The following is a 24973-nucleotide window of genomic DNA, read 5'->3' on the forward strand; positions in this document are numbered from 1 at the left end:
CTCTTCCAACAGCTGGTCAAGTGCTGCCTGTCAGTCATGTGACCCCCAAGCCAAAGTATCTAACCTGATGGCGAGCTAAAGTAAAACCAGACGTCTCCGGAGAGAATCTTTGAAAGAAAATGGGGGGAAAAGGCAAACGAGGGGACGGAGGAAGAGCCTGCCACTTCCAAGAAGTATGCGTTAATTAAGAGGCAAGTTTTTGGAATTGTATTAAGAATACGGCTTTATCGCAACGGGTGATTCTCAGGTGTCAGGCGCAGGTGAGTCGTATTTCTCTACGCTACAGTCATATTTGGTCGCTTCATCAGAATGTCATTCAATAAAACCGCTTCGTGGTGGATTGAACTGTTTGAACCCCTAATGGCCAGATTTATTCCGTCGAAATATTTGTCTTAGTAGTGCTGAAGCTAAACGAACGGCTGATCAACCCTCATGGTTCAGCGTTGTGAAAAAGAAAATATAAATATATTTGTGAATAACATATTACAACATCTGCAGCTGTAAAGGTATTTTACTTGCATTCAGGACTATTTCGGAAAATTAGAATATTGTGATAAAGCTCTTAATCTTCTGCAATGAAATTAAAAAAACAAAAATTCCTTTTTATGATATTCTAATATTTTGAGATAGGATTTTTGACTTTCCTGAAGATGTAAGCCAGCAATCAGCAATATTAAAATAATAAAAGGCTTGCAATATTACAGTTGATTTGTAATGAATCCAGAATGTATGACATTTTTGTTTTGGTAATTGCAGTACAGAAGATAAAGAACTTTATTACAATATTCTAATTTTCTGCGACAGCCCTGTCAGTATATATTTTTTGCTAAAGTATATTCATCTGATTATATGCAGATAATCGCAGGACATTATTTGCACTAAAGTGTGATATTTGTATTTTCACTGATGAAGGAATAGATCCCCTCATCTCCCACTGGTAACCTCAGGTTTGCACAACTGGAGTTAGTCTGACCAGATGAGTAATCAGCCACTTCTGAGGTGCAAATAAGGTGACACTTTTGCAAAATTGGCTTTTACTTCGTATTTAATACTTGCATGAAAAAAAAGAGAGCTGGCTGTAAACGATGGAATGTGTTTTCTTGATCCGTCTGACTGTCTTACGACGCCTCACTGACCACCATGTCTCTCACTTCCTGGAACGCTGCGACCATCGAGCTCAGCTGGATCTTCTCGTTGGTCCCCGAGGCCAGTCGGTGTCTGAAACGGTTGATGCGCCATTTTGAGATATAGACACAGACGTGGCGTGTATCCCATTTGACAAAAGGGGTTCGTTTATCTCTTAAATGACAGGGCTGTGTGTGAGACGCCACTTACTCGATGTCGGCCAGCTTAATGAGGAGCCCCATCCGGATCGAGGCGGGAAAGTCAACTTGTGAGGAGGAAAGAAAAGAGTTGCTCAAACATTGAAACTGTGCAAAGCAGAATCAGAACATGAACATTTTTCAGGAATGGGTTCAGCATTCGCCAATATAACGTATTTTCACGGCTATAAGGCGCACATGAAAGTCTTAGATTTTCTTTAAAATTTGCGGCGCGCCCTATAGTGCAGTAAGTAGTGTGTGCGTAGCAGAGAACACCGTGAGAACATTAAAGGGGGAAGTGTGGGCGTTGATTGTATATAAAAGAACAGGTATTTGTGTTATGCAGAACATCGTTGTTTTAACAACCCTGAAAACATCGCCGACAAACACATCCAGCCCAGACACATCACTAACATGGACGAGGTGCCGCTCACTTTCGACATCCCGGTGAGTCACACTGTGGAGAAGAAGGGGACCAGCACGGTAGCGATACACACAACAGGGTACGAAAAGTCTTCTTGGAGACCACAGTTTCACTAAGAGTGGAAGGCAGCGCCGGGCGAGTTACGCCACAATTTACGAATGGATTGTAGATGCTCGGGCTAACGTGTCTGTTAGCACTGTTGTTCCAGCTTTCGCAAAAGCCGGCATCATTTCCGCGGCACGGAAAGTGACTCTGACAGTGAAGAAAGTTTGATGGAGATTTAGCGCAGCTGTTCAAATCGGAAGCAGAGGATGAGGACTTCGATGGGTTTGATTGATGAGGATCACCGGTAAAAAAAATTTAAATACCAAACTCAGTTTTGCTCCTGCTCTATTTTTAAATACGCACACTTGTATGCTTGTGTGTGTGTGTGTTGTTGTTGTAAGGCGGACATAGTAGACATAGACACCATGAGAACGTTAAAGGGGGAAGTGTGGGCGTGGATTGTATATAAAACCTGCGCCCTATAATCAGATGCGCCTTATATGTGTGTTAAATACAGTAATGGCACACATAACTGAGACTGCACCTTTTAGTACGGTGCGCCTTATGGTCGTGAAAATACGGTACTACTGCAGTGCATTATTAGAAACATTATTGCATTGAAGCGTCTTTGAGCAGTCAGATACACCATCAACATGAAATTGGATTTCAACTGAATTCCCTTCTGCCTCTGGAGAAAAAAACCTCCCCACGCCCGTAGGGACGTACCTCTGTGTATGAGGAGGTGGATTTCGGTAAGGATGTCACTGAGAGCCAGACCTTTTAGAGTCTTGAGCGCAAGGATCTCTGTGGACGGACGTTTAGGAGCCCAGCGAGTGAAAACCCGAGCGCTATTTATCGTAATTTAAAAGCCTGCAAGCGGGAAAAGAAAACTTCACATCACAAGAAAACGTGCGAAAAGGAGTTCGGAGTATCTGACGGAGCCAGAAGTTTTGAGGATACGGTTGTAGGCTGTGGTGAAGTCCTTGTTGAGGGACCAATCGAGGATGTTGGCGATGTCTGAGCGGAGGGGGTGACCGGTGCAGGTGTACACTGCGTCCTCCGTGACCTTCCCGTACGCCATGCTGGTGCTCTGAAACCAGAGGGCTCATGTTACTGAACACTTCAGTGATCCCTCGCTGTAACGCGGTTAACTTTTCACGGTTTCGCTACGTCATGGATTTGCATTGTGCATTGTGTCCTGCATTCTGATTGGCTAAAAAGTCACTCCGCTTTTTCTCTACCTGTGCGTCAATAACGTTGCAGTTTAATATGTACACGTACGTAAAACAGCTTGCCAAATTTACATTACGTACGTGCAGATTCTCTTTCAATTTCGAGTTTCTCTAAAACCCATAATGTTGACAAAATGGTCTGGACCAACAAAAACACCTGCGGCAGCGGAAGATGCTATCTATCGCAGATAAAGTCAAACTTCTGGACATGCTAAGGGAAGGTAAAAGCTATGCGGCTGTAGGTCGGCATTACGGAATTAATGAATCTTCCGTTCGTTCAATAAAGAAGTAAGAAAAAAAACATAAGGACAACAGCAGCAACATATAATTGAGTATTTAATTGTATAATAATTGAAAAAAAAATGAAAGTTTCTACTTCACGGATTTTGCCTATCACGGGTTCTTTTTGGAACGTAAACCTGTGAAAAACAAGGGTATACTGTATTTCAGGATGGTTTACGAACTAATCTACAAGCTTTTTCACCAGTAAAATACACCTCTTGCATGCTCTCTACTGGATGAAACACGTTATTACAGCTGCATTTTTTTTTTTTGGCTACATTTTAGTGGGTGGTGTCACGAAGGCAGCTGTTGAAGCTACAAACAAGCACCTTGCTGGTTATTTTCTCATTAGCATGTAATTTCTTTTTTTTTTTTTTTTTTTTTTTTTACAGGCGACTGCGGTCCAGCCATACCTGCAAGATGTTGAGGGACCTTCTCATGTCTCCTGACGACAAGGTGACGATGGCCTTCATTCCATCGGGGGTTACCGTGATACTGGCGAGGACACAGAAACACAGTCTTAAATCCAAGAGAAAAGGGGATTGTGCTGCAGATGAGACTGAACATGCTGGATGTTTTGATAACATGCGCCCTGGAAAATGATCATGTAATTCCCCCCCCCCTTTTTTTTTTTTTTTTTTTTTACTGTTTGCACAATTTCCTACCATTATTTATTATTGTTATATTTTACTTGATACTCTGGCACAACAATTTCTTATTCTTAACCTCTGCGTTCACACACGGTATGATGATGTATTAGCATGCATTTTCAAGCCCTCCCTCCTCCTCTCCGCTTCTGGCCTACAGCCTTTTGCTGACCTTCAGCCCAAGTAGATCATGCATGTTTTTAACAAACATGCGTCGGTGACTCTGAGCCGTATTCCCATCATCCTTCATTCTCTGCAAACGTTCAGCGTACCCCCACAAAAAAACAATCCTCAGTTAAAATGGACATTTATACACCTTTACCCATATTCAATTTTAACTCATCTGTGCTTGCTGTGCAGCATCAAGGGATTCCTCTCCTTCAAATAGCACCTTTATCCAACCTTTGTTTAGGATTCCTTCATTTTTCCCCAATTCCTTGTATAAACCCTCTCTTATACCTTCGTCTGTCAGGTGTCCTTCGCTCTCACCTTTCCTGCTGGATCACGTGCTCCAGCCGGGGGATCATCTGGTCGGGGGAAAGGGGGCCGAAGCGGAACCTGGTGCAGCGCGACTGCAGGGCCGGGATGATCTTGGACAGGTAGTTGCAGATCAAGCAGAAGCGCGTGTTTTCTGTGAACTTCTCAATCACTGAGGGGAGAGAGAGAGAAACGCGTGTGTGTGAGGACACTACATACTGTGTAGATTTGAATTTGTTTTTCTTTAACTTGGAGTATTGTGTTTAGACTTTAATACTTATCATGGTTTCTTCTCATTTCAAAAACTTAAAACCTAAATGGCTGTCTTATGCTTTTGCTAATTTTCTGTCTATTTTCTTGTTACCACGAACTCATTTCTAGCAACTTATTGACAACATAGAATGTCTTACTTTATAAATATAAGTTCTATCTTTAACAAGTAATTCCAAGGTTGGCATCCCTAGTCCTGCCTGTTCATTTCTGCTTTAATAATCCAGATTATTTCATTAAGGCTTTCCACTCTTCACTTTGACATCTGTAGGCATTGGGTTCAAATATTTTCCAGCTGTTCTCAATAAAGTGCTTGGAAATGAAACAAATAAAAATAAAAATCGGAACTAGCTTATCAGTTTTATAAACAACCTTTTATTTAAAAGGATGAGAAAAAGTGTCGAGCATTTTAAAAACCAATCGGCCGTTAGCTCCCGTTTCCAAAGGCATCTTTTCTGCTGATTTAATATTTAGGTGTCAGGGACCGGCTGTGTGTATATTGTGTGGCTGCTCAGTGAGCCGTGCAGCTCACAGCGGGCGACCCCCGGCCGAACAGATGGCTCACCCCTCCGCAGTGCATTCTGGGCGTCCTGGGTCATGGCATCTGCCTCGTCCAGTATCACCAACTTGAAGCCCTTCCTGGGAGGCGAGAGGGACGAAAAAAGGGCAGGTTTTTCGCAAGGTGCGCGGTGCAACCCGGCTCTGACGTGACGCCCGCTGCCGATCTTACTTGAAGATGGTCCGCGTGCTGGCGAAACTCAGAATAGGACCTCGGACTACATCGATTCCTCTGTCGTCTGATGCGTTCAGCTAGAAATCAGAGTTGGATGAGATTAAGGCGGCGTGATGCCGTGTATTTACAATACTGTGATCCAGCAGGTCAAACTGGATTCAGTCTCAGAGAAGAAACAAACACTTTCAAGTAGAAAACCACAGAATTGTCTGTTATATTCATCTGTTTTACAGTCAGAACAATTTGAAATGTACCAGAAAGATCTTGTAATAGCTACCCTGACTAATTGAAGAAATCAGAAAATAGTGTTCTAGTGCTGCAGTCACTAATCAATTGATAATAGATCTATTACCAATACAAAAAAATTATTACCATCTTTTTGCATGTGAAATGAATAGTCAAGTGTGAAATCGAAGTTTGAATTTAATATCTACATATGAACCAGACGTTCATGATTTGACCCATATTTTGTTTTTTTTTCCCTTGCAATGACTGTTGTATGAGTTTCAAAAAATAACGCTCATTTTCATTGCAGTCTCCAAATAGAATTAGGTCAAAATAACACTGTCACCGAAAAATGCTTTGGCGTTGTCTGAATAACGAAATGAAAAATATGATTTAGACATCTCAACATTCTCACATCCAACAACGAGGAGGTTATTCAGTAACATATTTCATATAATTTGCACTCTCTTTTATTAAACCGTCTTCCATGAGGGACTAAAAAAATTAAATCGCATTAAAAGAGCTCGTACCTCTAACACCATGGAGTTGAACTCTTTGTCCTTGTACAGCTGCTTGGCACAGGCCAGGATGGTGGAGGTTTTCCCCGTTCCAGGGGGACCGTAGAACAGGAGGTGGGGAAGTCTGTCCTCCCTGATAAACCTCTGGACTGGACAGACGGCGGCCATCGGATTAATGAGGGACGCACATAAGTGCTTTATTATCCGGACTTTGTGATCCTGTCATCCCCAGTTTAGGAAAGAGTGACTTACAACCCCAATTGTTCACCAAACTAAGCTTATATGTACATGTAATAGTCAAACTTTTTTTTTTTTTGCAGATTATAGCTGTCTAAAGGGAGATGCTCAGGGAATAACAAACCATAAAGAGATATATGACAATGCTGGAGATCATAGAGAACTGTCCCAGATGAAAAAAAAACGATGAGTTGTGTCGTTTGTATTCAAAAGAATAATATCCCAATCAACTTACTGGTGCTTAAAATGTCTTTGTGTGAGATCAGGTCATCAAATGTATGCGGTCTGTATTTCTCCACCCTTGGGAAAGAGGCAAGATGCGATCAGATGAGATGATCATGACATGTAATCGAGATACCAGTCCTGTCAAAGGTTATTCGAAATCCACCTATAATAATGGCATGTGTATATTGGTCGCCAAACACTGAGATACAACAATTTAAATATGGTGTCGGCATTTGAATACTCTACATGACTCCAGCTGTTTCATTTAGCTAAATTGATACTTTACAGTCTGCTGAGTGGGACTTAGGTCGAGAAGTCAGCGAGTTTGGTTACTGCGTTATTAAATAAAGGAACACACAAGAAGTAAACAACAACAACAACAACAACAACAACAACAGAGGCATCTCGGAGAATCTACAGGCCTGCATCGACAGCTTACTAGCTTAAATCCACTACATAAAAAAAGATTAGCTTGCTAGCAGCAGCTCTCCGCTCACACTCACCACGGGAGGTTTTTGGCCTGTGACGGGGGTTTGCCTGCGGACGCCATCTCTCTGCCCAGATTGCACTTTTCAAAAATATATATATCTATTCCCTTTAAAGCACAACTTTAAGAGGAATCCCGGCGTGTGTCCGCCGTCAGTGGCCGTGTTTGGCGCGCTGCGAGTGTCCACAGCGTGCGTCTGTCGTCATGACGTATGACCAATAGGGGCTTCTAGTCGCATACTGTGGGCGGGGACTCATCCACCGGAAATGGTTTAAATAGACCTGAGAAGGTAAAACAATCAATCAATGTGACGAGTGAGGAAGAGTAAGTCATTCTTCTCCCCCCACCCCCATATAAATTCAGAAATGGTGAACAAAATGGACATAAAAGGAGAGAATAGCGAAACATAGTATTTGAAAAACGGAGGAGGGAATCCATTTCTTGCCAGTACTGAAAATAAAATGCATTACATAAGAATCCAGTGTGTTTCAGGAGTATCACCGCGCATACAAATGGCGGGGACACACACAGGTTTGTTCTCCCCTTAAAACCAAAGTTTATGGGTATTTCTTTGCTGTTCTGTTGTGTCAAACCTTCCCCATAGTGACATAACATTCTAAGAAATGAGCACAATCTTGATCGTGATCCCCGTGAATTATTATTGTGGCATTTTAAAGGTCAAAGTAGTCGGTTAGAGGTTATCGCTCGTTTACTTACACTGAAAAATGCGGCCTTTTTTGCCCCAATTATAAATTATTAATTTCCCCCTCAAATTTTGCTCATCAATTCCGTTAAACTTTCAGTCGAGCTGCTGTTTGACTTAGAGCCAGCGTTAAGATGAATCCCTGTCAAATCGTAGTTCTTTCTATGCAGGGATTTGTTTTTTTCTCTTTGCACACTTCCTGCTTAAGCCCCCACGGATGCACAAAGATATCTGTGGGAATATCATTGCTTACTCTTTTACATAAAGATATCTAAAATATCTAAACATCTAAAAAGGAGGTTCCTCCGGTTGCACCTTATCCGGGGTTCTGGACGCTGAACCGCCGCCGTTGCTGCTGCTGCTGCAGATCTCGCGAGAACTCGCCCCTCTCACGGCGTCAGCGCACTGGGTGATGCGATGTTTTTTTTTTTTTTTCCTCTCTCATCTCCTCTTTTCTCCCCCCTCCACCACCCACCCACCCACCCATCTCCATCCCTCCCACCCCGTTGCCGTGGGTTTGATTGACAGGGAGCATGTCGGTGTGGTGGGAGCGAACCAGGATGCAGCCGCTGCCAAGGGATACGGGGAGAACCTGCATCCGATCCACGCAGCAGCAGCTCTGAAAAGCTCCCCACACTCCCCCACCAGCGCCCCCCACGGACACGTCTGCTTGTGATGCGCTGAACTGCCGCCCTCTCTTCTTTTTCACCCCCCCCTCCCACCTTTTTTTTTTTCCTTTTGCTTTTTTTTTTCCTCCCTCCCCCCCTCTATCTTTTTTATTTTTTTTATTTATTTTTTTTTAACCGGTAGCACCGGTCGGATGCTGCCGCGGCGGTGCCCGCGCCCCCCGGCTCCCCCCCGCCTGAGCCCCGCACCCGAATCCACCTCCACCGAGCGGAGACACCTTGATGAAACAGCAGGAACTACGAGGACTGTTGATGCAATGGAGTCGACTCTCTCCCGTTTCCAGCCCCGGCTGTAGGAAAAAGAAGAAGAAAAAACAGAAGCCCCCCTCCTCGTACTCGTCGTTTGCATGGCGCTCTGCAGGTCTCACACCTTCCGTGAGCCTGTTTCTTTTTTAAACCCCCACTAATTTATTATCTTTTTTTTTTTTTCAAGTGCATAATAAAAGGGGGGTCGGAGGGGGGAGAAGAACAGCCGCCGCTCGCCAAACTATGAACGAGGAGATGACAAAAAGCGAGGAGCAGCATCTCAGTTTGCAGAAAGCCTTGCAGCAGTGCGAGTTGGTGCAGAACATGATAGACATAAGCATTTCCAGTTTGGAGGGTTTACGGACCAAATGTGCCACATCCAACGACTTGACACAGAAGGAGATCCGGACACTGGAGGTAAGCAAGCGGCAGCAACAGCCGGGGGGAGGAGGTTTGAGGTGGAGGTGGTGGAGGTGTCTGCTGCGCGTCTTCATCCCGATCGACACGGTGGTTCTTGACATGCACGGAGGCCTGTGCATCTTTCCCCCCCCCGCTTCACGACTTTCCCAGCCATTTCAGCTGCGCCCCTGCTGTTTTTGCATGAATATGCAAAGATCTACGCGTGTCTGTATGTGTGTGTGTGTGTGTGCGTGTGTGTGTGTGTGTGTGTGTGTGTGCGGGGTAATAAATCAAGGGAGCTCCGGGGCTGCAGTAGGGCTGTTACAGACTTGCGCATTCTGCAGGTGGCGGGCCGGGGGAAGGTGGCGCTTCTCCATCGGAGCGGGATCTGAGGCCTGCTCGCCAGGCAGCAGCGCTTGTTTACAGTCCATGATGGCAGCCTGCGCATCTGTCCCCGCAGCGCGGCGCGTCCAGGCCCGGCCGTTACGCAAGGCGGCCAGACCAGTCAAATCCCCGCAAACGCACACACACACACACGCAAACCGTTTAATTGGCCTGTTCAGCAAATTGCGTTACGTAATCGCAGTATATATTTATATATATATATGTGTGTGTGTGTGTGTTTGAGATATCACACTGGTGTTTTTTTTTCGTGCACTCGGTTTATCAATCCTCCCGGGACGCGTGGATAAAGAAAATGTGCGATAAATAAGGCGGCCGTGAACTCAACGTTGCGCAGAGCAGACGCGGTGCTGCGTTTAAGGACTTGTAAGAATGTGATGATGATGATGGTGTTGGTGGTGGTGGTGATCCTCTCCTCCTCTTCCTCCTCCTCCTCACCCCCCCCCCTCTATCCTCCTCTCCACTCCCCTTTCACTCCGTCCATCACTGAGGAGATTAAAACAAACACCATTTAAGGGCGATAAGGTCGCCATAAACTCCAAAGTGAGTATCAGTGTGTGTGTGTGTGTGTGTGTGTGTGTGTGTGTGTGTGTGTGCCATCAACTCACTTTAAGCCCCAGGAGGGAGGGGTTGAGGGTGGGGGGGGGGGGGGTGAAGTAGTACAAAAACAAGGAATGGTCAGTGGCCCTTTCTGATTCAAATGGCCTTTAGAGAATATTTAGATAATAATAATAATACTCACAATAATAATGAAGCACATGAGTGGCATTTAAGAGAAGATGGGAAGCAGAGCTGGAGGAAGCGGAGATGAAGATGTGGAGGTTCTCTTTAGGAGTGACCAGGGTGGGTTAGTATCAGTCCATCAGAGGGAAAGCACATGTTCGATGATTCGTAGAGAAGGTCCGACAAGCCGGTCCGAGATGGTTTGGTGTTACGAGGACGATAGTGAATATATCGGTGGAGGGATGCTGGGGTTGGAACTACCAGGCAGGAGGTCTAGAGGAGCACCAAACAGAAGATTTATGGATGTGGTGAAAGAGGAGAGGATGTAGAGAACAGGGTTGGATGGGGGAGGTTGATTCGCTGTGTCGGCCCCTGAAGGACAAGAACGTGCACGGATGAACCGTCGCGCCCTGGAGTCGAAGAACCAAAGCAACCCGTCGGCCTTCTCTTGACCATATCGCTCTCCAAAAAATGCGCTCCAAGTAACACGCCTTTCTGCCCGTTTCGGGGTCAGACTCGTCTCTTTGGAAACCCAAAACGCGCACAAGTTAAGTTTAAAGTTCCCTCCCTTCGTGGAAAACAGATTTCCACTCTCTCCGTGTGGAGAATGCACGTTCTCCCCTCAGTCACCCCCTCCCAGGTCCTCCTTTGACACGGTGACACGAGACATTCAATTGTAAGCATAACATTTAAATATAGGACTAATATTTTGCAATAAATTGATATTCGTTCGTTTTTTTTTTCGCTCTGTTTTAGACCAAGTTCGCATATTTCTTGAGACTGAGAAGTTTGAGCAGTAGTGTGTAGCTGTAGTGTGTGTGTGTTTGTGTGTGTGTGTGTTTGTCCGTTGCACTGGTTTTGCACTTACGGCTCCTTGTTCCATCCCGCTGCATTAGAGAGGAGAGGATGCATGTGGCCAAAGACAACAGATGCCAGAAAGATCATCATTTATTCATCGTTTTGTGTCTGTTGGGCTGTAAGCAGGAATCATTATTCAGGAGGAGGCATGCAGGGGCAGACCTCCAGTCAGTCGGGGAGGGGGGGGGCCGGGCGGGGAGGTCGATGCGTAAATATATATCATCAAATCCTCAGGACCATTTAGATACTTTTGTTTGGAAAGACCGTATCGATATCTCCCCCCCCCCCCCGCGCTGCATTATAGGTGGCACTAATAGATGCAGAGCCAAACATCACTCTGGCGGTTTGCAAGATGGGAAACGTGCCGTTTTGCAGTTTCATCGCACATCCGGGAAATACAATCGGTCTGTTCGGGTCAGGATTCGCTCTACAGGCCCGAGCTAGTGCTTGAAAACCGAGGAGGTTTTGGTGAAGAGTCCAGCAGAAAGTTTCAGGGATCTGTACCTCCTAACCGTCAGGTGGCTTTTTTGGGAACGTGTTTCCGATTCTGACCGAAATGCTACCTACATTTGTTGTCAATGTTCTGTGAAGAGATCTCTGTGACAGCAGGGAAAAACTCCTCTTATCACAAAATATCCTGAAGCTCCCAGGCAAATCTCACGCGGTGATCCTCACAAGACGGCAGCCCAGACCCTGAACTACTTGACACACCTTCAGATTCCCTGTATTCTAGATAAATAAGTCGGTTGGGTGATTGAGCCGGCATTTCAGAATTCTTCTCAGGCCTATTTTAGGTGAAAAAGGCAAACTTTGGTTGCGCTCAGGGCCGTCCGTCTACACAAGAACAGCCTTACGCCTTGAAATTCACTTATGCCAGGCTTACACTTAAAGACTGTCACGGTCGCAGACTAAAAACTGAAAGTCACAAGGAAACTTTTGGAGTTTTGATTGGAGTGGCAGCACGTTAAGTGTCAGGCGGTTATCATACAGCAGGGGTGGGCAAACTTTTTGGCTCAGGGGCCGCATTGACTTTTAGAATTTGATGGACGGGCCGGGTCAGTTCAAGATATGATACATATAAATAAAAAACGCATTTGCAAACTGTAGATATCAAACTCGTCTGACATTCGCTTTGAAAATAAAACCAGCTTGATTTGAAGGCTCTGACGTTTGGCTTGCATTTCATGCACAAACTGTTTTTTCCCTTGTAGCTTCACACGCACCTTGTTCATGTGTGTCAGTTTGTCCAGAGTAGGGGCTAAATCACAAAGAAAATTCTCGAGTGTTCTTCAGTAGCTACAAAACTGAAATAATCTCCTGTTTATCTCCCGCTCAAACATATTCGTTTTGAAACATGCAATCAAACACGCAAATCATTCACATCAAGTATGAATTCTGTGCCGATCTTTGGCGGGCCGGATTAAAAAGACCAACGGGCCGGATGTGGCCCGCGGGCCGTAGTTTGCCCACCCCTGTCTTACAGTCTCAGCTCAGTATTTTCCTCAACTTTTGCTTCCGACAATATCAAATATGTGTGATGTTATCCCAAGTCTTTCTGTCTTTACGGTGACGCCACACAATCAACAACCAATAGATGAGCTCCAACAAAACCTGGTAAACAAACAATCATCAGAGCGGTGTTGGTGGCAGAGATGGTATTTTATGGCTGTACAGATGAACGGGAACGGCAAAGGACGTCCTGATCAGTGCCGAGCGTCCGGAAAGAGGAGCGAATGGTGGAGCTGTGGGCAGAACAGCTCAGCTTGGATGATGTCAACTCTCCAATGTATCACGAGCGAGCGCAGAAGGAAAAGCGGTGGAGTGAAATAGCCGGGGTTCTGCAAATAACCGGCGAAAATATTGCATAGTTGGGAAAAACCTGCTGAAAAATCTCACAGTGGTCCTTTTTTAGTGACCCTGTAAGATTCCGTCTTTATAAAATCTCAGTTTGAGACTTAAAGCTCAAAAAATTTTGTCTTTAGAGGTGAGATGATGAGTCTTCTGATGTATCGCTAGCTTTATATGGAAATATTTAAATACGTCATCAACAGACGGGACTTTGAAAACAGGCCCGCTCACAAAGGTGGCGGTCGGTTGCTATGGACGGGCGGCTCGGCCATAACAACAACAACAACGGCCGAGTCCCGGGTACTGCTCGTGTTCCTCGATCTGTTGAATCTTTCAGTGCTTTTCCAGCGAAGCGCGGATTCACCGCAATGCCTCGGAGTTTCGGGTCGCTCGGAGCAACGATTCCGCCTCATCGTCGGTTCATTGTTGTACCCCGTATTCTTCACGGTGCCGAGAGAGGCTACGACGTTTTGGGGGTCCTTCCCGCAGTCTGGAGTGCATGTAAACCGTCTTCTAAACGGCGTTTATTTGGAAACGGCAAGTGGAAAATCTGATGTGAAGTTGTTGGGTAAACGGGGCCTGAGAATGTGTTTACAATTGATCGATTTAGAACGGATGCATTCGTTTGTATCTATTTCGCTTTGACTCTAACGTTAGCGACCGCAACATCTAAAGCTAATGCTAAGCCTGTTGCGATATCAGCCATGGTGACTGGTTTTAAAGGACCTCACATGCCTTTTTATGATTGTGGTATTTTTACGACTTGTTTTCACTTGGACCATCAAATGTGAAATACGGGTCACGGAGGAAACATCATCGAACATCAACCCGAGAGAGAAAATGCCTCGTTTGAGAGCATTTTCCCGGAAGAGGTGTGTTTGTGCTAATCGAATATGTCCCCTAAATGACGCTCGCCCACAATTCCTTTTATTTTAATTGATTCGCTGTAAAGGACAATCCGAATTAGATACGTCCAAACCCAATCGGGCCATCAGTGGCACTCTTCCTGCGGATTATCGATGGAAAGGAGAACGTCTCCTCTGGAAAAGTTGTGTCACGGTGTGTTTTTGAGTCATCCGGCTGCAGGTGATTTGCCAGTGTGATGTTTCTCATTTCGTCCCGCTGAGAGGAAAGAAAACCCGACCGTGACCTCAAAACCTAGTTACTAATCGAACCTACATTTCGCGGTGTTACAAGTATGTTCTCTCCTCCTGGGCTGGAGCGAGCTTGGCGCTTCACTCAGATGAACAGAGATAAGCTTATATGCGAATCCATGTCCAGGTAACCCAGTTTAACATGTACCGTGTGTGTGTGTGTGTGTGTGTGTGTGGATATGTGTGTTTTTACATGGTGACGCAGTGGTTAGCGCTTCCACCTCACGGCAAGAAGGTCCGTGGGTTCTCCGCTTTCCTCCTACGGTCCTTAAACATATAGGAGGTTCATTGGAGACCCTATGTTTTGTTTATTTTTGTGAAACATTATGTTTTCTGTGGTCCCGTGTCCGGGTTGAGCACCAATGATCGCTGGGTTAGTCTCCAGCCCACCCCCGTAACCCTGAGTGCAAAATAAGCTGCAAATATACTGCTCAAAAAAGATAAAGGGAACACTTGAACAACACAATGTAACTCCAAGGCAATCGCACTTCTGTGAAATCATAGTGTCCACTCAGGAAGCAACACAGATTCATATTGACTTGTTTTAAGGACATTACATCAAAGTTGGATCAGCCTGGAGTTTGTTTTTACACTTTAATTTTGAGTGTGATTCTTAATCAGACCTCCATGGGTTGATACAATTGATTCCCATTGATCATTTTTGTGTGATTTTGTTGTCAGCACATTCAACTGTGTAAAGAGCAAAGTATTTCATAATATTTCAAAGTGTTCCCTTTATTTTTTGAGCAGTGTGTAATGAATGAATGAATGATTAAACTGTGCAAAGCTTAAATTCTGTGACCACGCAAAGTGCAAATGTGTTCCGTGTTTTTCCGTGCGGTGATGAAAATGATGCTCCACCCTCAATCGCAACCGGACGAAGGGATAGAAAATGACTTTTCCCAGGAAACGGGCTTTGACATAGAGTTCAACCTCAGCCACATCCTTCTCAGAGATCCTATCCGTGTGGGATCTGCAGGTGCGCAAGTACAAATACCACGCATCGTCTTCAAACGTGAAGTTCCTTTTTTTTTTTTTCCGTGAGAAGATTTATTGAATTTGGGATACCGGACTTATAAGCTATTAAAATTCCATCCCAGGAGTTCTCCTGAGACTCTCATGTGATGTCCCAGGTGAGCATCTGTGTTCTCAAATAAGTACTTCCTGAACGGGGTCGCCCGTGGCTCTGTCGGGAAGCCTAGCCGTTCGCTTCGCGGCCCCTCTCGTGCCGAAGTGTCCACGGCGAGACGCTGAACCCCAAGTCGCTGCTGATGTCCTGGTTTGCGATGTCAGCTCGGCCGGTGTGTGTGCGAGTAAATGTAATCCGGTGTAAATTGCTTTGACATTGCAAGCTGTGAAAGTTTTTTTTTATTACTGGAGAACATTTACCATGATTAGCAGTGTCCCAACATGCTAATATTGCTAATTATGTCCAAATGTACATGTATAATTGTAGATGTTACTTACTGCCGCTAAAAAACACGATGTGACCCCTTTAGAGGAATTAAAGGTCATAAAAATATAAAAACAAACCAGCAGAAACGATGAGTAAGAAAATGGGCGGGACGCCGAGTCAGCACGATGCAAAGCCGCGTAGATGTAGCTGTGTTTGGTGCAATGCGAGGTACGGACCTGTTAGCGCCTTGCACAGCCGCTCCGCCGCCATCAGAATGTGTAAAACGCCATATAAGTGGAGATCGTTTAAATTTGGCATAAACAGTAAACGCAGGTCAGAAGTTATAAGCGGAAAAAAATTGATATTTTTTATAGATATCCAGAATTATGTTCACAGCTCGGCATCCCGACGCTCGGGGTCTCAACAGAATCTCACACCATTTAGTCATTTTCTGACGTCTGAGATCTTTCTTTCTGTTTTGTCAGTATGTATTTATGTTCTCCCGTTGACAAATTACTGAATCCGCGTGGTAATTTAGCGTCACAAAGAAATATTTGTAGTGAGTCACAGCCAACGCAAACTCGACAATTAAGTCACAAACGGGCGAGGGGACGATCCTCCCGAGATCCGTCTAATCTCCTTCATATCTTTGGAGTTGGAAGGCGCTTCAGGATGACGGTCCCCGTCGTGCGTCAACGGCAAATCAATGGTCCGCCGGGGGTTTTGATGGGGATCGAAATGACGTCAGCTATATGCAAAGCCTCCCTCATTAACCTGTCCTGATCCTCGGCGAGTGTTTGTACGGGAGATTCCGCAACGGCTTCTCCTCCCCGCCTCTATTATTAACACAAAAGGGGCCCGACAGAGCCTCAGACACTATTTGTTCCGGCCGTCGAGTGCTGACCTTGCTTTAGCCAAAAGCTGTGCTAAGAATAGCCGCCTATATTATTACCTCGCGTGAAGTGCTAACGCTGCTTTCCATTAATGTGGTTTTATATTGTCGTCTGTATCCCTTGGAAACCGACGTCGTCAGCAAACGCCACGAATGTCCATTATTTCTTTTTTTTAGGATTTCAAAGAGGTGCTGGTGTGATAAGGCTTGACATGTGATCCGGTTAGACATCATATATGTACACAAATGGTCCAATTGAGTCATATTAGACCAATTGGGAAGGAGTACACGTTAAATTAGTGGTCTAGTGACGTGTTTTGCTGCATTGCATGATAATATTATTTATCCCCATTGGGGAAATTCTTTTGTCACAGCAGCTAAACAATGACAGCATCAATAAATATGAGTAAATATAAATAAAAAAAGACAATTAAAAGAAAGCAAAAGACATCCACAAATAAATAGACAGCAGGGATAGGAATAGACAAGAGAATGGAAAAAAAACGAAAACAAAACAATAATAATAGATAATAGACAACCAAAATGATATGGTATAATGTGATGGTATAATCCAAATTGCACCATGAACAGACATGTAAACTTGTATATGGTGTTTGTTTTTTTTTTATTTATTTATTTTTTTACAATAAATCCATCAATATTCAAATCCATCCTAGACCAAGAGACATAGTCCCTGCCTTCCTCTTGATGCCGGAGGAGCGACGGTAGCTTCTTACCCTATCTCTGCGGGAGAACCTGAGGAGGAAACTCCGTTTGTATTCATAGTCTCCTGCTTTGGGTCACCATCCACAGCTCGTGATCGCAAGTGCGGCTGGGAACGAAGATCGACAGGTCTCTGAGTTACATGAACGTCTCCACTCGGAGCGGGAGGTCCTTTTCCGGCCCAGGGCGACGGCCTCAGACAACCAGACTCTCATAACGTATATTTCAATGTTCCATGAAGCTCGGGAAAGAGCACCTTTTTGAATGTACACTGCTTAAAAAAATAAAGGGAACACTTAAAAAACACATCCTAGATCTAAATGAATGAAATATTCTTATGAAATACTTTGCTCTTTACACAGTTGAATGTGCTGACAACAAAATCACACAAAAATGATCAATGGGAATCAATTGTATCAACCCATGGAGGTCTGGATTAGGAATCACACTCAAAATGAAAGTGTAAAAACAAACTCCAGGCTGATCCAACTTTGATGTAATGTCCTTAAAACAAGTCAAAATGAATCTGTGTTGCTTCCTGAGTGGACACTATGATTTCACAGAAGTGTGATTGCCTTGGAGTTACATTGTGTTGTTCAAGTGTTCCCTTTATTTTTTCGAGCAGTATATTTTTGCGTATACGTTCGGTGTTATTATTCCCGGTCGTTTCCTCAGACGTGGTGACGCAGCAGCTCGTCATTTCTCGCGAGGTATCCGGTAATTTCTGTCTGATTTGAAGGCGATCCCTCCCGTCACGCCGGCCGATGCTGCGGTCACGATTCTGAGAAGTTCCCCAGGAGATGGGGGTTGTCTTTCTTTTTTTTTTTTTTTTTTTTCAGAATCCTTCTTACAAATCCTGTGATGAAATTAGCGCCTGGATGACTCGAGTAAATATTTTGATCCTCTGAAACTGGGCGGATTCTGTGTGTGTGTGTGTTTTGTTTGCCTCCTCCCTTTAACACATTTAGCATGGCTTCAGTTTCACATCCTGCATTCCTGTGAAGAAAAAGAGGAACCGAAACCTAAATAAACTAGCCGCAAACGGAAAGACGGAATCTACGCTTGAAAATATTTCCAATGTATGCCCAATTTTGCTGAAATAGATAAGTTCATCTATCTATCTTTGAATTAATTCATTCATCATCTACATCCTGCCGTTGAGGTTGCAGGGATGCTGGAGCCTATCCCAGCTCTCACTGGTCTAGAGGTCAATAACAGGGTCAAATTTGAGACGTACAACCATTCACCTTCTCTTCTTGTCGAAATCTTCTTCTTGTGGCAACATCCCAGGCGTGAAAACATCTTCAAGTGAAGAAACTCAAGTGCAGTTGCCACGACGGGAAGATTTCGACAAGAATTCACCGTGACCTGGATGACTGAGAAGCTCACTACCTCACCCTTTCTCAACTCCGTTGTCTATTTTTATCCTTGTTGGTCTCAGCCCATTTGCATTCCTGCTTATTTTGGTTTATTTTTGTCATTGCTATTGTCACGCACTGTTTATTTTCCTATCCTTGTTGTTGCATTTTGGTTGTCTAGTGTCACCCTTTTTTTTCCCCTCCCCATTCTGTTGTCTATTCTAATCCTTGATGATGTTGTTGTTGCCCTCTCTGCTGTCTATTTATTTGTGGATGTCTTTTGCTATATTCTAATTGTCCCTCTATTTATGTTTACATTAGTATTTATTGATACTCTAACTGTTACAAAAGAATTTCCCCTATGGGGATCAATAACGTTTATCTTATCTTATACAGTGGGGAGAAAAAGTATTTGATACACTGCTGGTTTTTCAGTTTTTCCCATTTACAAAGCATGTAGAGGTCTGTCATTTTTATCATAGGTACTCTGCAACTATGAGTGACGGAATCTAAAAAAAAAATCCAGAAAATCACATTGTATGATTTTCAATTCATTTGCTCTCAGTTGCATGACATAAGTATTTGACCAACCAGTAAGAATTGCAGCTTTCCCAGACCTATTTGTTCTTCTTTAACAAGCTCTCCTGTATTAACTGCACAAGTTTGAACTCCTTACCTGTATAAAACACACCTGTCCACACATTTAATTCAACAGAGTAGCTTATTCACCATTTTATTGGCAGCAGTTGACATGTTTAGTTTAAAATATCATATCAGCATTCTGTACATATACAAACTGTAGCATAGAAAAAAAAGCACATGTAAAAAAAACGTTATTATCCCTTACCTTTACTTATAAATGAAGCCCATGTGCCGCTCCTTCTGAAGAAAAGCATCGATAACTTGCTTTTGGAATTCTTCCTTATCTTTCTTTAGTTTTAAAAGTCTCTCTTGGAAATGGAAATCGGTACCAGCGAAGGCAGTCGTCCTCGATCGGTCCTGTTCCGACTGTATGTTTTTAGTCTTTTCAGCGCAGAGAATGAGCGCTCCGCCGATGCTGTCGTAGCCGGAACGGTGACCACCGGCCGGAGCAACTTTGTCGCCTCAGGAACAGTTTGGATGAGATCCTTCTGGGCTAATAAGTTGAGAAGCTGCCCAGGAGATTTACATTCATCCCTCAGCGTTTTTGAGCTATACAGCCCGATGAGATCGGGAAAAAAATAACTGGGTGGCTGCACTTGACTTGCTAACTGTTTACTGTAGCTTGCTATTGCTAATTGTATTATTCTGTAGCTGAGTGGTAAGAAGGATCCCTGGGATCAGCGGCGCCCCCTACCATGAGGCACCGTCACTGCGTGCCTCACTTTATGTCTCTTCGCAGTTGTTTTATGATTACGAGAAACACTCTACAGTCGTTGACGAAAAAAACATTAAAAACATCAGCTAAACTATGGAAATTTAGTTCATATATCAAAAAATGTTTTTTTTTTAATAGTGACATCCACAGAGACAGCACTATGGTCTCAATGCATAGCATGCTAGCACAGTTAGCAGAATCATTGCGCAATCCATAGTGGGCTCAGCTGGTTGCCGCATCACCGCACGTCTCTTCTAGTGATTTGAACGGTAAACGTGATTTTTTTTTCAGCAATTTTGAAAAAAAAAAACCAACTAAAAATGGTGAAGTTAAGTGGAAAATAACTTTATAGTACAAATCACAGAATAAATATAACCACTTAATTCATTTTTTCATTTTACATTTTTTTCTTTCCATGATGACAGGTGAGGCCCGGCCTCGCCTGCCTCTACTGACTGCACGTCACTGATAGGTACATATACATTGCATTCTATTTTTTTCATTGTAGAGTATTTTTATCTTATATTGATTTTACCTGTAGTCTATATATTTATTTTTATTTCATATATATATTTATAGACGTTGGTTATGTGTTCTAGGTTGCTATGTTATCCTAGTGCCCTTGAATTGCCCCACGAGAGCCAAAATGTTTCTCTGATTCTGATGTACAGTCGTCCCTCGCCATATCTTGGTTCACCTTTCTCAGTCTCACCGTATTGCAGATTTTTAACATTTTTTTTTCAGGTATTATATCACAGATTTTTTCACTATACCAAGGGTTTTTGTGGTATGATTGAATTTTGTATATTTATTATTTAGATTATTTTTACAGTAAAATAAGCGTTTTCTAGGTTGTAGTGCTTGTAGTGTCGTGTTTGTGTGAATTACCTGTGAAAGTTTTTCATTTATGAACCTAAACGGAAGTGTTTAGGAAGTAAAGGAAGGGTTTATAATAGTATGGGAAAGGTTAAAAAGCGTGTATGAAGATATTTATAAATGATAAGATAAAAATATGGTCGGTACTTTGCAGATTTTCCTTTATGGCTGGTTCTGGATCGTTTTCTATACTTTTAGTTAGTTTTAGTCCGGTCTCGGTGCTGCGAGGATGTAAATCTACTGTCTTGGAGTCTCATTGCGCTTAAAGAACCTCTGGTGCGGGAAATATAGAAGGAAAACCGGTGTCTGTTAGTGAGAGCGCACGGTGAACGCACAGGGGCGGCAGGATCTCGGCGAGGCCGCGGGACCCGGGAAGGAGTGCGAGCGAAGAGGAGAAAAAAAAAAAGAAAAAAGAAGTGTTACACTCGAGGACGGCGGAACGCTATTGTTAGCTTGTTAGCTCCAGCAGCTCGTGCACCTGCCCACGGAGCGGCCGGCTCGGTCCCTCCTGCTTTCTGGCACTGCCTGCCAGCTACATCTTCCTTGCCAAAAAAAAATAAAAAAAAAATAAAATCCACCACGGCTGCTGCTTCTGCGCGGAGTCTGACTCCTGGGGTTCGAGAAAAAAAATCCAAACCGGCCCCCGGGCCTCTTCTTTTTCATGTACTTCTATTTTTTTTTTTTTTTTAGCAACGTTTGGAAATATTCTTTCGATACCCAGCAGTACGTAAATGATTAGAATAAGAATAAGAACAACTTTATTAATCCCAAAGGAAATTGTTGTGCCAGAGTTTCAAGTAAAACATAACAATAATAAATAATAGTAGGAAATTGTATAAACAGTAAAAAAAGCAAAAAATTAGCAATCAACTTATAAGTTATTTGAATGTTTTGGATCATGAAGCAGATTGAAGAAGTACTCGGGGGTCGTGCTTTGAAGATTTGAGTACATTTTTTGTTTTTTCACCGTTAAATCTGACGCCTTTGTATGAGCAAACCTGTAGAACAGGCTGTCTGTTTTTTTTTTCCGTGTGTGTGTGTGTGTGTGTGTGTGTGTGTGTGTGTGTGTTCTGAACAGTCACCGTATCGGGCAGAGCGCTCGCAGCCGTGGGCAGCAGCCGGAGGGTTTCGCCGTTCCTCCCCCACCGTTTTCTACTTTCGTCGGCGCCCATGTAGGCCAGCGCCGCTTCACTCTGCAGGTTCAGCGTCGGGAAAAATAGGAGCGTCCCGGGTGGTTTCAGAGCCCCCGGCCCCCCCGAGGCCCAGAACCTCCTTTTACTTTCTTCATGAGTCACTTCATTACAAATTCAATTTTTTTTTTTTTTTTTTAAAAAGTCCATTTAAGTCTTAATGGAATCTTCCAAATAATGCTACCCATACATTTAAAAATTCGTAAAAGACTTATGGAAAACTATCATCTCACCTCTGCTCATGTCTAAAGACAACTTTTTTGAGTTTTAATTTGGAGACTGAGATTTTAGAAAGACTGTGAATTTTACAGGGTCACTATAAAAAGACCACTATGAGATTCTTTCAGCAGGTTTTTCCCATCTATGCGATATTTTCAACGGGTATTTGCAGAGCCTCGGCTATTTCAGTCCACCGCTTTTCCTTCTCCGCTCGCTCGCGATACGTCGGATAGTTGACATCGTCCAAGCCGGGCTCCACGGGGAGTCCTTCAACCTTCCTGTTCATCTGTACCACCAACAAATGCCGTCTCTGCCTGGCGATTGTTTGTCTACCACGTTCCTGTTTTTGGTTTTGTTGGAGCTCACCTATTGGTTGTTGATTTTGTTACGTCACCGAAAAGACTGAAAGACGGGATAACATCACATGTTTGATTTTGTCAGAAGCCCAAGACTAGGAAAAGACCGATTCCTAGCGTGTCAAAGTGTTGTCGAGCAAGACACTGAACCCCGAACCGCTCCCCTGGCGCTGACGGACGGCAGCCAACTGCTCATGGTTCTTCCATGATGGTTTGAATGCAGAGAACGAATTTCCTGACACGGGATTAATAAAGTATACATTATTATAAAACAGCTGCATCTGATGAATTATGATGAAAGCTAGTGTTATTTGCATCAGTATGAGTGATTGCACCAACTACACGCAACTGTAATCGTCATCATAACCTTCACTGTATCTTTATTTAACATGCACTCTTTTTAAGAGATAACAGATATCCTTGTTCTGATAGCGAGATAAGAGAATTTAAATAGAAAGTGACAATTACCAGCTGTTAAAGATGGTGAAGCAGGTTAGACCATGCGTCAAACTCGAGGCCTGCGGGCCAAATGTGGCCCGCCATGTCATTTTATGTGGCCCGTGAGAACATCTTAAAGCATAAGTGTCAAACTCTGGCCCGCGGGCCAAATTTGGCCCACACTGTAATTACATTTGGCCTGCAAAGCCATACCAAATGACTATTAGAGCTGGCCCGCCGGGTATAGTCTATAGTCCATGTATCGCTAATTCTACAAATCCAAGAATTTTCTGCTGGTGTTTCGGCACAAAAATCCCAACAGGACCCATAAACGCCCTCTCCTCTGTGTACAGCAGTCATAGCGACCTTATGCTAATACTGGCACCCTGCTACTTGGGCAGGAAACAGGATTTTGCACGTGTGCAATATTAAGTTATATATTGTATAGTTTTAAGCTATGCTTGTTCCATATTTAGTTTTTAGGCAAAACTTTTTTGAGTCCATATGAGAAGGTTCATTGTGATATCTGGAGGAAGATTTTTTTCAATAAATATCAATGTTGGCCCGCAACTTTGTCCCAGTTTTGAATTTTGGCCTACTGTGTATTTGAGTTTGACACCCCTGTCTTAAAAGGTCTGATTGTGTTGAAATAAGTCAAACTCTTCCATTCCCCATAAACTACATTTCCCACAATTCATGCAGATCACGTTTACCCGTGAAATGACGGCATCCTGCCATTAGATCGCAGTGTATCCACATCCACAAGTGGTATTGAGAAATACAAATAATCCCTAAATATCCAGGAAGAGAAAAGTTGATGCAGACGGAAAGCTGCTTCAAGAAAGATGGGAAGGCCAATACGTGTTTGTGCTTCAAGGAGAAAAAAACAATATGTCTTTTGTGTTATGTACAATCTACGTCGGCATTTTAACACCAAACACGGAGCTAAAGTACGCCAAAGTTAGCCTTCAAGAACACTGTCCAAGAATTAAGAGCGAAACTACGATCTTGAGCTTATTGTGTTCTTCTGCCCCTCTCAATTGTGCCAAAAAGTTTTTGAACATAATAATTCAGAGTTATTTAACATTAAGGAGCAGTTTCATTTATTTTACATTACATTTTGTTACATTTATACTGTTACCGTCACATGTGCCCCCACTTTATTGATCTCCGGGAAATTCAATTGTCACGGCAGCATCACAGGGTAGAAAAGTGTGCAGATACTTAAAATAGAAGAATATGCAAATAAAGGCTATTGATACAAATAAACTAATGTACAATAAATACAATAGAATATAGAAATTTAAAAGAAAATGCCTTGCTCAGGGGATGGTTATAGAAATAACAGGTGCGCACTGAAAGATATGGCTGGTAAAAATAAACAAGTAAGGTGTCTTGGAGAATATTTTTGAATATATGTATAAATATTGCATGGATGATTGTGAAGAATAGATTGAAGGAGTGGAAAAAAAATTTGTTGATGCATGTAAGCGGCAAAAACATCACGCTACATGCAAGACATGCAGAACAAATGTTTATGTCTCTATATATGGCCTTGTGATTGGCCACTCCAAAGTGAACGCCGCCTCTCGGCCAATCACAGCCGAGATCGATCCTGAGCGCCGCATCAGCCATCAAGATAATAATAATGATCATGATTAAGATTATTATTATTATTATTAGCAGGAGTAACAAAATCTCAGAGCAACTACGAAGACATAAAAATCACGTTTAGGCACATAAAACAATTAGCATAATTAAAAAAACACTAATGTTTTAAACCACGACTAATCTGTCTTTAGTTTGATGTGCAACCATGTTTTTGTTTGTGCTTGTGTATGTGTATGTGTGTGTGTCTGTCTGTCTGTGTGTGTGTGGCCGGAGACACCTACTTCCTCCCCGTGACCACCAAAACACACAGAGGAATGAACATATGAACATGTATGAGGCGTGTTTGAAGTTATTATTTTTAAATTCTTAGTGTGTGTGCATCCTAATGTGTTGCATTCTCAGTTTTTCCATATT

General features: G+C 43.3%; 2 protein-coding genes across 5 annotated transcripts in view; one reads left to right on the plus strand and one right to left on the minus strand.

Annotated features, from left to right (window-relative positions):
- Positions 1-1011: 1011 nt before the first annotated feature.
- Positions 1012-7308, minus strand: rfc5 (replication factor C (activator 1) 5). Its single transcript, XM_086169669.1, has 11 exons — positions 7141-7308; positions 6648-6712; positions 6188-6324; positions 5430-5509; positions 5265-5338; positions 4442-4601; positions 3719-3800; positions 2752-2881; positions 2518-2595; positions 1336-1390; positions 1012-1218 (listed from the first exon to the last, which is right to left on the minus strand). The coding sequence occupies exons 1-11, from the start codon at positions 7185-7187 to the stop codon at positions 1119-1121; spliced, it is 1008 nt and encodes a 335-aa protein (XP_086025795.1). The 5' UTR covers positions 7188-7308; the 3' UTR covers positions 1012-1118.
- A 937-nt stretch (positions 7309-8245) lies between these two features.
- ksr2 (kinase suppressor of ras 2) overlaps positions 8246-24973 on the plus strand; it is a 114753-nt gene continuing 98025 nt past the window's right edge. For all 4 annotated transcript variants that reach the window (XM_086169780.1, XM_086169782.1, XM_086169779.1 and 1 more), the window contains exon 1: positions 8246-9176. In XM_086169780.1, coding sequence (XP_086025906.1) covers positions 9003-9176 — 174 coding nt within the window. In that variant the 5' untranslated portion in view covers positions 8246-9002. The remainder of the gene's footprint in view (positions 9177-24973) is intronic.

This window comes from Fistularia commersonii, chromosome 22 (genome assembly GCF_037954325.1).
Source record: "Fistularia commersonii isolate RoL2024-O1a breed Wild chromosome 22, RoL_Fcom_v1.0, whole genome shotgun sequence".
Taxonomy (NCBI): Eukaryota; Metazoa; Chordata; class Actinopteri; order Syngnathiformes; family Fistulariidae; genus Fistularia; species Fistularia commersonii.

Bases quoted from the DNA above. Each gene is read 5' to 3' on its own strand.
- rfc5 (XM_086169669.1), bottom strand. From the start codon at position 7,187: ATGGCGTCCGCAGGCAAACCCCCGTCACAGGCCAAAAACCTCCCGTG. The intron at 5,510-6,187 runs GTACGAGCTCTT...TCTGATTTCTAG, and splicing joins TCAACTCCATGGTGTTAGAG to CTGAACGCATCAGACGACAG. The intron at 2,882-3,718 runs GTATGGCTGGAC...CTCTGGTTTCAG, and splicing joins GGTCCCTCAACATCTTGCAG to AGCACCAGCATGGCGTACGG.